This window comes from Zingiber officinale, chromosome 6B, assembly GCF_018446385.1.
Source record: "Zingiber officinale cultivar Zhangliang chromosome 6B, Zo_v1.1, whole genome shotgun sequence".
NCBI classification, from domain to species: Eukaryota; Viridiplantae; Streptophyta; class Magnoliopsida; order Zingiberales; family Zingiberaceae; genus Zingiber; species Zingiber officinale.
Window position 1 is genome coordinate 19,010,823 of NC_055996.1, and position 12,417 is coordinate 19,023,239.

At 38.8% G+C, this 12,417-nt stretch overlaps 2 protein-coding genes and 1 non-coding gene across 3 annotated transcripts; all 3 read left to right on the top strand.

Moving 5' to 3' along the window:
- Positions 1 to 4,461: 4,461 nt before the first annotated feature.
- On the top strand, positions 4,462 to 7,038 carry LOC121992195 (serine/threonine-protein kinase-like protein CCR4). Its single transcript, XM_042546397.1, has one exon. The coding sequence runs from the start codon at positions 4,700 to 4,702 to the stop codon at positions 6,974 to 6,976; it is 2,277 nt and encodes a 758-aa protein (XP_042402331.1). The 5' UTR covers positions 4,462 to 4,699; the 3' UTR covers positions 6,977 to 7,038.
- Positions 7,039 to 7,701: 663 nt separating this feature from the next.
- On the top strand, positions 7,702 to 11,328 carry LOC121992196 (adenylate kinase, chloroplastic-like). The gene is made up of 7 exons (XM_042546398.1): positions 7,702 to 8,019; positions 8,262 to 8,360; positions 8,660 to 8,788; positions 8,886 to 9,020; positions 9,839 to 9,985; positions 10,165 to 10,239; positions 10,941 to 11,328. The coding sequence occupies exons 1-7, from the start codon at positions 7,798 to 7,800 to the stop codon at positions 11,052 to 11,054; spliced, it is 921 nt and encodes a 306-aa protein (XP_042402332.1). The 5' UTR covers positions 7,702 to 7,797; the 3' UTR covers positions 11,055 to 11,328.
- A 1,005-nt stretch (positions 11,329 to 12,333) lies between these two features.
- On the top strand, positions 12,334 to 12,415 carry TRNAS-CGA. The gene has a single exon. It is a non-coding gene; the product is annotated as a tRNA-Ser (tRNA).
- Positions 12,416 to 12,417: the final 2 nt, after the last annotated feature.

Genomic DNA, 12,417 nt, shown 5'->3' on the forward strand with positions numbered 1-12,417 from the left:
CTAACACACTCATGATAAGAATGAGCCCATAATATAATTTGGGATTGGTGCGGTAGTGCGGTAATAGCTCTCTAGTGGAATGAGTTATTATCGATGAACTTAAGTTGTGTGTTCGGGGCGAGCACGGGATACTCAAGCTCATCAGAAGGCCAAAACCAATTTCTCCTCTAGGTCCCTGTTGTAGCCTCAATAAAGTCTCAAGTCCATCCAAAGAAAAGCCTATCTTGGTGTCCAAGAAGGGGCCGGTTCATTGCTTGGTGACCAAGCAATGACCGACCACATATTCTCTAGAAATGGTCAGCCCTTGCCTTGGGCAAGGGGGTCGGCCGCAATATTTAAATTAAGAAGGTTGTTTTTGAATTTTTAAATTTCCTCAGATATTTACAATTTGTAAAAAGAGAGATTTTAAAAATTTATAAAATTTTCCTAATTTAAATTAGGCCACAAGGTTTTAAAAGAGAGTTGTAAAATTTATAAAACTTTCTTTTAAAAAGAAATATTATTAGAAATATTTTAAATTTTAAAACTTTCCTTTTAATATCCACATTAGAAAAAAAGAGAGAGTTTGTAAAATTATATTAGAAGTTTTCTTCTTTTAAAATTTTATAAAAAAAATTTTCTTTCTTTCTCTTTTAATAAGTGGCCGGCCACCTTATTTGGTGCCCAAGCAAGGGGCCGGTCAAATAATTAAACATCAACAAATAGTTGTTTGATTAATAAATCAATCTAGGATTGATTAATTAAAAGGAAAGAAAAATAAAAAAAAGGAAATAGGAATGAGTCTAATTTTTTATAAAACTCTTTCCATAATTTTCCGTTGGGAAACTAATATAAAAAGGGGGGAAGGGGAGGCCTTGAAGAACATAACAATTGATATTGTGTTGTTGGAGATCATCAAGTGGTCGGCCCCTCTCCCTCTCTTCCCTTTGCTATCTTTTGCTCCTTTGTGGTGGTGGTGGCCGAATTCTAGAGAAGGAGGAGAAGCTTTCCGAGTGGTGTTCGTCTTGGAGGATCGTCGCCCACACGACGTCCAAGAGGAGGCGAGGGATACGACAGAAGATCTCGAGATTTTTAGCATACAAGGAAGAGGTATAGCTAGTATTTAATTTCCGCATCATACTAGTTAATTTTTCTTTGTATAAATACCAAATACAAGAGGCATTCAATTCTTGTTTTTCGAATTTAATTTCGATGTTGTGTTCTTTTTCTTTTTTCCTTGTGATTTGATTGTTCCTTTTGGTTAACCTAGAGTTATATAAGGAAATTAAATATTAACTTTCCTTAAAAGGCTTTGTCTAGTCGGTGGTGCTTGCTCCCATATCCAAGAAGGCCAAGTGCCTCACCATGCAGTACTGGAAGCCAATTTTGGAAACTAATATTTAATTGAATTTATAACCTAGGTGATTTGGATCAAACGTGTTAAGTTCCGTAGGAGATCCAAATCTAAACCTAAAAGAATATATAAGTTAAACTTGGAATCAAATGTGTTAAGTTCCGCAGGAGATACAAGTTTAACTTAAAAGAACACATGGTAGCTAGGAAAGGTTCAGATCACGTACAAAATTTTTGTACAGTGGAGCCATTGGATTTTCCGAGTAGCAACCAACACTATGCCTACCTTATGTTAATGTTTTGCATGATTACTTAATACCTATTCATGCTTATGTTGGAAATTGATATCATGACTTTTTAAATTTAAAATTATGCTTAACATGCTCATATGATTATAAATATTTAGATAATTAGTTATTGGTGTTTAAAAGAAAAGTAAATTAAAAACATAAAAGAATATATAAATAAATACTTCCGCTGTTTTAGAAATAGATTAATATGCATGTATGTTCCCATAACCCCGTCATACCTGAAGGGCGGGCGTTACATTATGTACTCATCCTGATATAAGGTATGTTGTTGGCTTAGTTAGTCATTTCCAGTTAAACCTAGGATCGAGACACTAGAAAGTGGTGAAGAGGATATTTACATATCTTAAAGGGACATCGGATTATTGCCTCTGTTTCCAAGGATCAAATATGAGCCTGAGTAGCTACATAGATACAAATTGGGTGGGGGACCTTGATGACAGAAAATTTACATTTGCCTATATCTTCTTGCTAAATAGTGGTGTCATCTCATGGAATAACAAGAAGTAGGCTTGTGTAGCCCTGTCAATAATGGAAGCTGAGTAAGTGGCTTGTGTAGTGGCTGTGCAAGAGGTCGTCTAGTTAAGAATGTTCCTGAAGCATCTGAAGATTGCTGAGGATAGTGGGAGTCCTGTTATAATGTACTGTGACAGTCAAGTTGCTATAACTTTTCCCAAAGATCCCAAATATCACAGCAAAAAAAATATATAGAAATTAAGTATAATTTTGTAAGGGATATTATTGACAAGAAAAAGATAGATTTTGAGTACATTCCTACACATTATATATTTACTGATCCTTTTACTAAGTCATTGACTAAAGAGTCATTTCAAGGACATGTGAAGTCTTTGAGACTTTAAAGAATGTAACTTATTGTAAAGACATTTTGATAAATGAAAAATGTCATAATCTATTCAGTATATATATCTTTGTTACATTTGGAAAAAAAGATTTCAATAAACAGGTTGACAGATTGAGATTGGTTCACTCACATGGACAATCATCTCTATTTGTTAAGTATAAATAGAGGTAAGACCGTTACTTATGGGATAACTTATGTAGCTATGAAAAGAGACATACCGATAAATTAAGGGTGTCTTAATAGTTGCATCAAGATAAGAACATTTATGTAATAATTGGAGTAAATGCACCTACCATTTACTGAATCTGCTTAAAACTAGATTATAATTCATATATTGAATTCAGGATTAGACATTAGGTATGTCTAGGTCGAAATTTGTATGATGTTAAATTTTGAGAAAAAGCATGCACTCTTTTTAGTAAAGAGAATAACATCGTAGCATGCGATTCATACCACATGTGTTATGACGATAAAAAGGGTAGTAAGAGAATGAATCCCTACTTCTTTACTATGTGAAACTCTTGAAATTATAAATTAATCACATTCTCACCGTAAGTGACTATTTAGCTGTCTACTTGAAGTTCTGATCAGTGTCTGCTACTTTAGCATGTTTCCTATTGACTATGGATGATTCGGTCTATGAAGTATAATTAGGAAAGTGACTGATTATAATGAATAGATTCTAGCTAAAAAGGAAGATTAAAATTGATTTATATCTGTGATATTTATTTACTAGTATCAGTTATATTTTTGTTCAGTGCATAAAATGTTGTGAATAATTGTGTCGATTGGAGATGTTGCACGTGTTTTTGACATCATAGTCATTATGATGGGCTAGAGATATTTATATTGATGTAAATAATTTAATTTAAGGTAAAAGCAAGTTATTGATGTTTCTGATTCGTTCTATAGAGCAGTTATATAAGGTATAACAATTTTCTTAGCAATTATTGTTCAGTGTACTTGCAGTCGTACAAACCATTTATCCTAAAGTATGAATTGGATGTTCTTGTTTGATCTTTGTAACTAATTAATTTTTATTTTTATTTTTGTGACTTGATTATCATATAATTTATGTGACTTATTTGGTCTTTGTGATTAATTAATATTTTACTTTGATCATCATGACATGATCAATTTATAGTTTATGTGATTGACATAGTCTATGTGGCTATATAACCATTATTGATTGAGTTGGACAAGTGGGAAATGTTGACAGAAATTCGAAACATTACATCAAATGTTTGCAACGTTAAACGTTGAGGAGATGATTGGTTCATCTCCCTCAACATTTATTGCAATAAAGGCCACCAAAGCATCAGTTACACACTGATGCTTTCTTCTTATATAACTTGACGTCCAAGAACAATCAAGATGAGAGAATAAGAGAGTAGAGTGATCATATGTGAAGAACATTCGGGCTACAGAAGGTTTGGTTCATGAACTTTGTGGAAAGCTTTTCGATATCGTTTTGTGATCACTCTTTTGATGTCAAGTAGTGACCAAATTTATCTCGAAAGATCACTCTAAGTTAGTTTACATATTTCATTTTGTTAGATACTACAGTATGAATCCTAAAGGAGTTGGGTGCAGGAGGACTCTCACACATTCTCTTCTATTACATTAAACTCTCGCATTTTATTTTTCTTGCTCTATATTAACTTCATACTTCAAATAAATCTTAATTTAAGCGCTAGAGTAATTGATCAGAATCCGCTGCTATTATAATATTGTATGTTTCGAGTCCTCATCATCTTCGTTGACGATTTCGGAAGAGGACGCAGATTGAATTATTCGTTGACCGGTGACATAATGCGTTCTTGCTGTTTTTTCTTGTGATATCGTTTTCATTGAAGAGAAGAAAGTTCGTGCTCCTTCGACTCTCAGTTTTTAATCTGAACAAGGCCAAATTAAAGTTGAATTGCAGTGTGTACTCGGGGCCAAATAATAGAAGCCAATTTTCTTCGTCACACGAAAGGAATCTGTCCGTGTCCATGTCCATGGCCATTATTATCAAGTCTTCCAAGCCGCGTCTGCTGTGCTGCCGTCTCCTCTTCCTCCTCCTCTTCCTTTTTTTCTTCTTCTGCTTCACCATGCATTTAGAAACCAGGCACTCAAAGCTCCCTCTTTTCTCCTTCTCATCCTCCTCTACCATGACCTCTTTCGCCGCCACCGCTATAGACGCTTCCTCAACTCAATGCCTTCTCCAACGCAGTCCCAGCTTCATCTTCACCTCCTTCTGAGCTTGTCGTCCCTTCTTTTAGTCCTCTCCTCCCCCTTCTCCACGGTAGCCATCTCCCGTCTCGCCGACGGCGCCCTAGTCTGCGCCCTCGTGCCATCTCAAGTCACCGGTAGGCCGTTCGATCTCACATGCACCAGCACCGCCAGCTGGCGCCGACACTCCTACGGCGCCATGTACTCGGCAGTTGCCGCCGGCGATGGCTTCCTCTGCGGCCTCACCTCCCCCGCGGATGGCGACTCCAATGTCAACATGCGGTGGTGGGAATTCCGCGGCCATGGTTCGGATGTGTACGAGAAGAAGATCTACCAGGGCTCGCCGCTCGCCGCGCTCGCCTCTGGCGATACCCACGTATGTGGCCTGAGCAGGGACGCCGGCCGGTTGCGATGCTGGCGGTGGGCGGCGCTGGTTGTTCCCGATGAGGCGAGCTTCTGTGAGATCGCCGTTGGGAGGGATTTCCTCTGCGGCCGACTCCGCAACGACACAATACGATGCTTCGGGAATGACGCTGAGATTGTTGGGAAGGAACCGGCTGGGAAGTTTAGCATGGTGGCCGCGGGAACCAGGCACGCCTGCGGAGCCGAAATAGGTGGCGGCTTGATCTGCTGGGGCGTTGCGCCGCAGTTTGATCCGGTGCCGCTCGAAGTGGTCGCAATGGCGCTGGGGGAGAACAAGACCTGCGTGCTGCAATCGAATGGAACGGTGCTTTGTTGGGGACATGGCGCTCTGCTGCCGGACTACCTAGCCGGCGAGCAATTCGTGGCGATACAAGCAAAGGGCGACACGATCTGCGGCATCGTGAAAGCCAATTACTCGTTGGTTTGCTGGGGGAACGATGTGTTCCGGCGGAACCACACTCTGTATGATCGCGTGCTGCCCGGGACTTGTATGCCGGCCACGAACTGCCCCTGCGACGTGCTGCCGGGCTCCGGCTCCATGTGCATTTCCGAAGACGAAGCGATCTGTGAGTTGTGCAAATTCAAGGTCAGCCCCAATTCATCGAACAATTCGCCTGCACCTGAAGAAGGAATCGAAGTAGGAAGCAAGAGAAAGGTGTTGTTTTTGGTTCTTGGATCAGTGGGAGTTGGATTGGGTTTGGTTGCCCTGTTGACCTTCTTCGTCTCCGTCATGCTCAGGAAAAAGAGGAACGGTAGCATTGAGGAAACCTCGGGCAGATCGAATCGGCCACCGCCTGTCGAAGGCAGGACCACCAACGGGACGATCGAAGAGTTTGCAATCCAATTCCTCCTCGAGGTCACAAACGGTTTCTCAGAGTCGCACAAGATCGGCTCCGGGAGCTTCGGCGCGGTCTACCGTGCGATGCTCCTCGACAGACGCGAGGTCGCGATCAAGCGTGCCGACATCCAGGCGGCGCCCGTGGCACCCGTATCGCGGCGGCACGAGCAACTGCGCCTCCGCGGCAGAAAACAAAGGGAACGCGCCTTCGAATCCGAGCTCGCTTTGCTATCCCGCATCAACCACAAGAACCTGGTGCGCTTGTTAGGGTTCTGCCGAGAACGTGACGAATGCGTGCTGGTGTACGAGTACATGGCCAACGGCACGCTCCATGACCACCTCCACCGGAAACCGATGGGGACGTCGTCGCCGTTGGGGTCGTGGCCGGAGAGACTGAGGGTGGCGCTCGATGCGGCCCGGGGGATCGAGTACTTGCATTCCTACGCCGTGCCAGCTATCATCCACCGAGACATCAAGTCCACCAACATACTGCTCGACGAGGAGTGGACGGCGAAGGTGGCCGACTTCGGACTGTCGCTGACGAGCCCCGACGAGGAGGATAGCGTAGACGCCGCCGCCGGCACGGTCGGGTACATGGACCCGGAGTACTACCGGCTCCGGCGGCTGACGGAGAAAAGCGACGTCTATAGCTTGGGGGTCGTGCTACTGGAGTTGGTGACAGGGTGCAAGGCGGTGCATCAGGGCGAGGCGGCAGAGGGGGGAGAAGGCTGCTCGACGCCGCGGAACCTGGTGGAGATGGCTGTGCCGTGGATCGAAGTGGGCAAGGTGGAGCGAGTGATAGACCGGAGAGTGGTGGCAACGTCGGCGGAGGAGGCGGAGGCGATGGCCTACATGGGGCACCTGGCGGCGGAATGCGTGAGGGCGGAGGGGCGACGGCGGCCGTCTATGGGGGCGGTGGTCATGGCACTGAAGCGGGCCCTACGTGTCTGTAGCGGAGAAGAACATCGCCCCCGATTTTCATGTGATCCAATAACGTAAAACTCGGGGGTGTTTTCCCATAAATTGCTCTTTCCAAATCCAGTTCATAATTCCATTTTTCATTATTTTATTGATTAAAATATATTCATCCGCTAAATGCCAATATTTAGTGAAGTTTTTATTAAAATCTATTACTAAAATATCCATAAACTCTTAATAATTTAATAAATGTTAGATGTATTATTATTTTAATATATTTATGTATAATACATTTAGGGCATTATTACTTTACCACATTATATAATTTTTTAAAGAAAGATTAAAATCAAATGCCATATTGATAATGATTTACTTTGAAAAATATGATTTTTAATCAAGTAACTAATATATAATCTTTTTATCATCTAACAATGTGTTTTGCAACTTGTTATAAAATATTACCTAATATATATAAAATTGATAATATTATAGATTTGCTACCAAATTGAAAGTATGCGTTGCTGAATTAAAAAAAATGGTGTTAGAATATTATAAGTTTGTGTTAGATTTCAAAATTATTTATTTTTATCTAAAAATAACATTAAAATAGAATTCAATAAATAAATAAAATAAAAGGGAAAAAATACTAGAAAAATGAAAAAACAATGGTTTGAAATTATCCAATCAAATCACAACAGCAGTGGATTTGTCCCGGCACCGGAGCCATCGGTTGCCAAAAGATCAACGCCGTTGAAATCTAGCTTATTCAGCACAAATCAACAAGTCAAAATCTACGGCGGGGATGAAACGACGCCTCTTTATTCGCCGTCCCCTGGTTCCTCCTCTGCGCCAACAGTCTCAAAGGATCCGTGGGAGGAACGAAGGAGAGAGAGAGAGGGGTCATGGCGTCTTTAGCATTTTCTTCGGCGACGACTACGAAAGCTTCGTCAAAGCCCGGACCTTTGTTTTTGCTCCCTCCCAATCGGCTCAAAGTTGAAGCCGTCGGCTTCTCCGATTTGCCGGAGAGACCGAGAATCTCTCTGCGTCACGGAAGCAACCAAGGACACAGGATATCCTCCCAGTTTCCGCCAAAGACATCAGTAGTCTCGAAACAATCAACCGAGGTTTGCTTCTGATTTTTATTTAGCAGGTCTGTAGGTTTTTGTTTGGTCTTGAAGCCAAAAGGTGTCATCTTTAGGATTTGGGATCAGGAATTGGGTATTTCTAATTGAATCCTAGCTGATTAATGCCGATCGGAAGTCGTTTGGGAGAAAATTTTGAATCTTTTTATTTACTTCTAACAATGTTTTGAATGCAATCGAGTGATTATTTGTTCTCCTTTGTTCATTTTCAATGTGCTCATCAGGTCGAGGTCAACATGAATACTGAGGACTGTTTGAAGGTTATGATATCTGGAGCACCCGCATCTGGGAAGGGAACACAATGCGAGCTTATCAAAAACAAAGTAGGTGAAAAATTATAGCTTTTTCAGTATACATGCTTAATAGCACCGTTGTGCCTGACATAGTAACATTATTATTGGTTATGACTTTAATTAATCATCAATAAACCTCTCACGGCGGTGAAAATTTCATGGTTTATGAAGAAGCTTATTATCTATGAATTGACGGTAAAACTAGTTCAAAAGAGTGTGTACTAGATTACATATGAATTTAGGGACTTTTTGCAATCACAATGAGTTTTCACTGAATTTTAATTTCCAATGAAGGGAGATTAGTTGTTCATGTGGTTATTGCTATGCAGTATGGGTTGGTTCATATAGCTGCAGGAGATTTGCTCAGGGAAGAAATTGCAGCTGGAACAGAAAAGGGGAAACGTGCTAAAGAATATATGGAGAAGGGATTGTTAGTCCCGAGTGAAATAGTTGTTATGGTATGTGAATGGTAATTTCATCTTTTGTGTCACCCTTTTCCTAATTACAACGACTACAAGATTGCCATTAACAGATGGTGCTTTTTTGCACTAACAGATGGTGAAAGACAGACTTCTCCAGCCAGATGCTCAAGAAAAAGGATGGCTCTTAGATGGATACCCAAGGAGCTTAGAACAAGCAAAAGCATTAGAAGAACTTGGAATTAGGCCTGACATTTTTATTCTACTGGATGTAAGAAATGTTCTTTTGCCTTTTTAAACATGGCGTTTGATCCGTATTGATTCCAAGTAAAGACTGTTTACATCCTAGCAACAGAAAACAAGAAGAAAAAAAAATGATTTTTTTGTTTCCCACTATGCTTCAGTTTGTTGTTATCTCAATGACAATGCATTGGTGGCTTTCCTGGCTAAACAAACTGTTAAATTTAAAGTTAGACATAACCTTTGTGGATTTTTTTTTAAAATTAATCAGTGGATTTGATAGTATGGAAAGAATTATTAAGTGAATTGAAAACTTTGTTGTCTATTTGACTATCAGAATCAGGCAACAGTAGGGGAAACGGTTAAAAGTAACTATTTTGTGTAGTTTGAAGCACAAATTAGAAGCAACTGTTGGACCTTGGATATAACTTTTTGCTTAAAAAAATGCTTTAGGCCATTTTTCTTAGATATGTATCTCAATTCTCATGTCCGAGAGTTAAAACATATGAGCTAAAGCTGCCTAATATTCCCCACTAAGATTCTCCCTGACAAATTTGTTTACATTGGAAAAATGATTTGCATTTTCAAGATAGTACTGTAAATTTGATGACATGGTGGTTCTTTTCCTCACGGAATCCTAAAATGTACTGAATATTTGTATGATGCTTCTTATGACCTGCTCTGTCTCCAATTTCTCGATTGGGATTTTGCAGAGAGAGAGACTAAGTTTTCAAATCCTTTTTCTTTCTTATGACAAATATGTTGGCTATGACATCTTATCCACTGACTGCAGATATAAAGATAAATATATTACAAGTGAATGACATCTAAAGATCATGCTTCTTACAGGTTTCTGAAGAAAACCTCGTTGAAAGAGTTGTCGGCAGAAGACTCGATCCTGAAACTGGGAAAATATACCACCTGAAATACTCTCCGCCTGAGAATGAAGAAATCGCAGCAAGACTTACACAGCGTTTTGATGATACAGAGGAAAAGGTATTTTCTTTAGCACATATCTGGTTATATTTCCTAACATATTATGTTCTTCATATGCTTCTATTCTTACTGGTAGACTACACTCTCTCAGTTGCTATTTATGTATTCTGATATCACATTTAGTACTCTTACATTTTTAATGCATGAATATTCTCATATTTTCTTTTCTGTAACTAAAGGTAAAACTGAGGTTGCAGACTCATCACCAAAATGTTGAAGACGTACTTTCAACATATGAAGACGTCATAGTCAGGGTATGTAATTGTACTCATTCTCACACTTCTAATTGAAGATCCACTAGATCTTTAAGAGATGTCAGTTTCGAATGTGTTTATAGATATACAACATCTCGGAGATTTGTTCTGTAAATGATAACTTATAAAGCATAAAAAATAGTGAAAGGACCAACACATTGTTTTCAATAGGAAATCAAGTAAAGACACTTATGGTATATCTATCAGTAAAGGTAAAACATCAAGCCAAAATCAAATCCAACACTAAATATATCCTCCTGAGCTAAATGATTTGGATTATCTTACTCTACGACCTATGATCCCTATTACTAAGAGAAGATATCAAAAGTTGCTTGATGAAGTCAATTTCATTTTTTCTTCTGTGTGTGGGATTTTGTGAGTATTCCTATGGCATGACAATCAGCAAAAACAAGAAGTTGATGTTATTGACTTGTTCAAGTGTCAACTACTGCAACAAGCAGTAGATCTTATTCGGGGTTGGTTACACAGTTAATTTACTCAGTTCACAGCTATAACTTTGTTGGCACACAATATTGTGCTTATAAACAACTAAAAATGCAACTAGTGCTTCTTTATCCATAACTAATCTTAGTTTCAGCAGTTTCAAGATTTTTTTTCCTTCCAATCATATTATTATGTTGATAAAACAAATTTCAACTCGAGTAATCAATACCTAACTCTGACTTCTGATGCTTCCCCAGATCAAAGGAGATGCTGCAAAAGAAAATGTATTTGCTGAAATAGACAAGGTATTGTCTTCAGTAAAAGAGAAGAAATCACAAGCAAGCATGGACTCCAAGGCTGCTGCTGTGTAGCTGATTAGGGGACTTGTTGAGGGAAAGTGGAATTGTGTGGCAGAAGAGCTAAACATTCCGAGGAGGCACCTACTGAAATTGTTGTTGTTTATTAATACATGTTTTTCACATTTTTGTCAGTTAAAAACTCATATTTCATTAAATAACTGGGTTCCCCCTATCTTTTCTTTATGCTTGCTTAAACTCATAGAAGTTAGTTTTGAGTTGTATGCATTGGAATGTTTGAAGTTTAAATGATAATTCATTCTAATTAGCTTCATTTACTATTCCGTGACATGAATGTTTGAAACTTAGCTCTTCTTACCGGTGTTGCTTGAGAATGTGAGGGTTCCTTAAGAAATTATTTGATCATAGGAGTGTTGATTGAGAATGTGAGGCTCCCTAAAGAAATTACTTAATCATAAGATTGTTGATTACAGCCGTCAATTTGGATTGGGTTTGTCGGATTGATCCGTCCCGCCAAATAATTTAAACAGATTTGGTTGAAATTTTATTAACCCAAGATCATCGTGGACCAACCACTTAGACTTGTGATCCACCGGGTCGATCCGTCACGGGCTTGAATTGGCCTGTGGGTTGAGAAACACATATAAACCTACTTTTATGTCAATTTATTATTTTCTTTATTATAATTTTAAAATAAAAAAATATTTTTCATCAAGCAAGTATTCATTTCAGTCCATTTATATTTAAAATATCGATTTCTGGATACATTTGATTGAAGAAATTTTTTTAAAATAAAATATTAAAGATGTATAATATTTTTGTATTTTTTAAAAAAATTTTGATAGGCCCGTGGGTTGATCCGTCTAACCAGCAAACCCATTTTGGATTGAGTTAAGTTGGGGATTTTTCAATTCGCTAAGAAGATGAGTCGGTGTGCTTCATCCTGCTCATCTCGTCACGGATTAGTATGTCTCACATCTCTATTGTTGATTGACAAGACTCAAGTTCGTTAGTGCATTTTTTTTTTGAAAAAAATAAATACTGTTTTTTTTTAAATTTTTGCTTTTATAATTTTAGATCATAAGATCATTAAATGAATTAATTTACACTAGAAAGTAATAATATATATATATATATTTTAAAAAATAGATATTGATTTTAGTAAAAGATGAGAAATATAGAAAATAATTTAAACAAAGGAGCTTAGTTAACGAAATTAAAAATTATATAAATGAATATTTTTAACAATATTATTTGCATAAAGTGTAATGAAAACTAAGAGCCTTAATTATGAATAAGATAATTTAAAATATGTACACAAGTATTAACAACAGTCGATATGTCCGAGTGGTTAAGGAGACAGTCTCGAAATCTGTTGGGCTTTGCCTGCGCAGGTTCGAATCCTGCTGTCGACGTT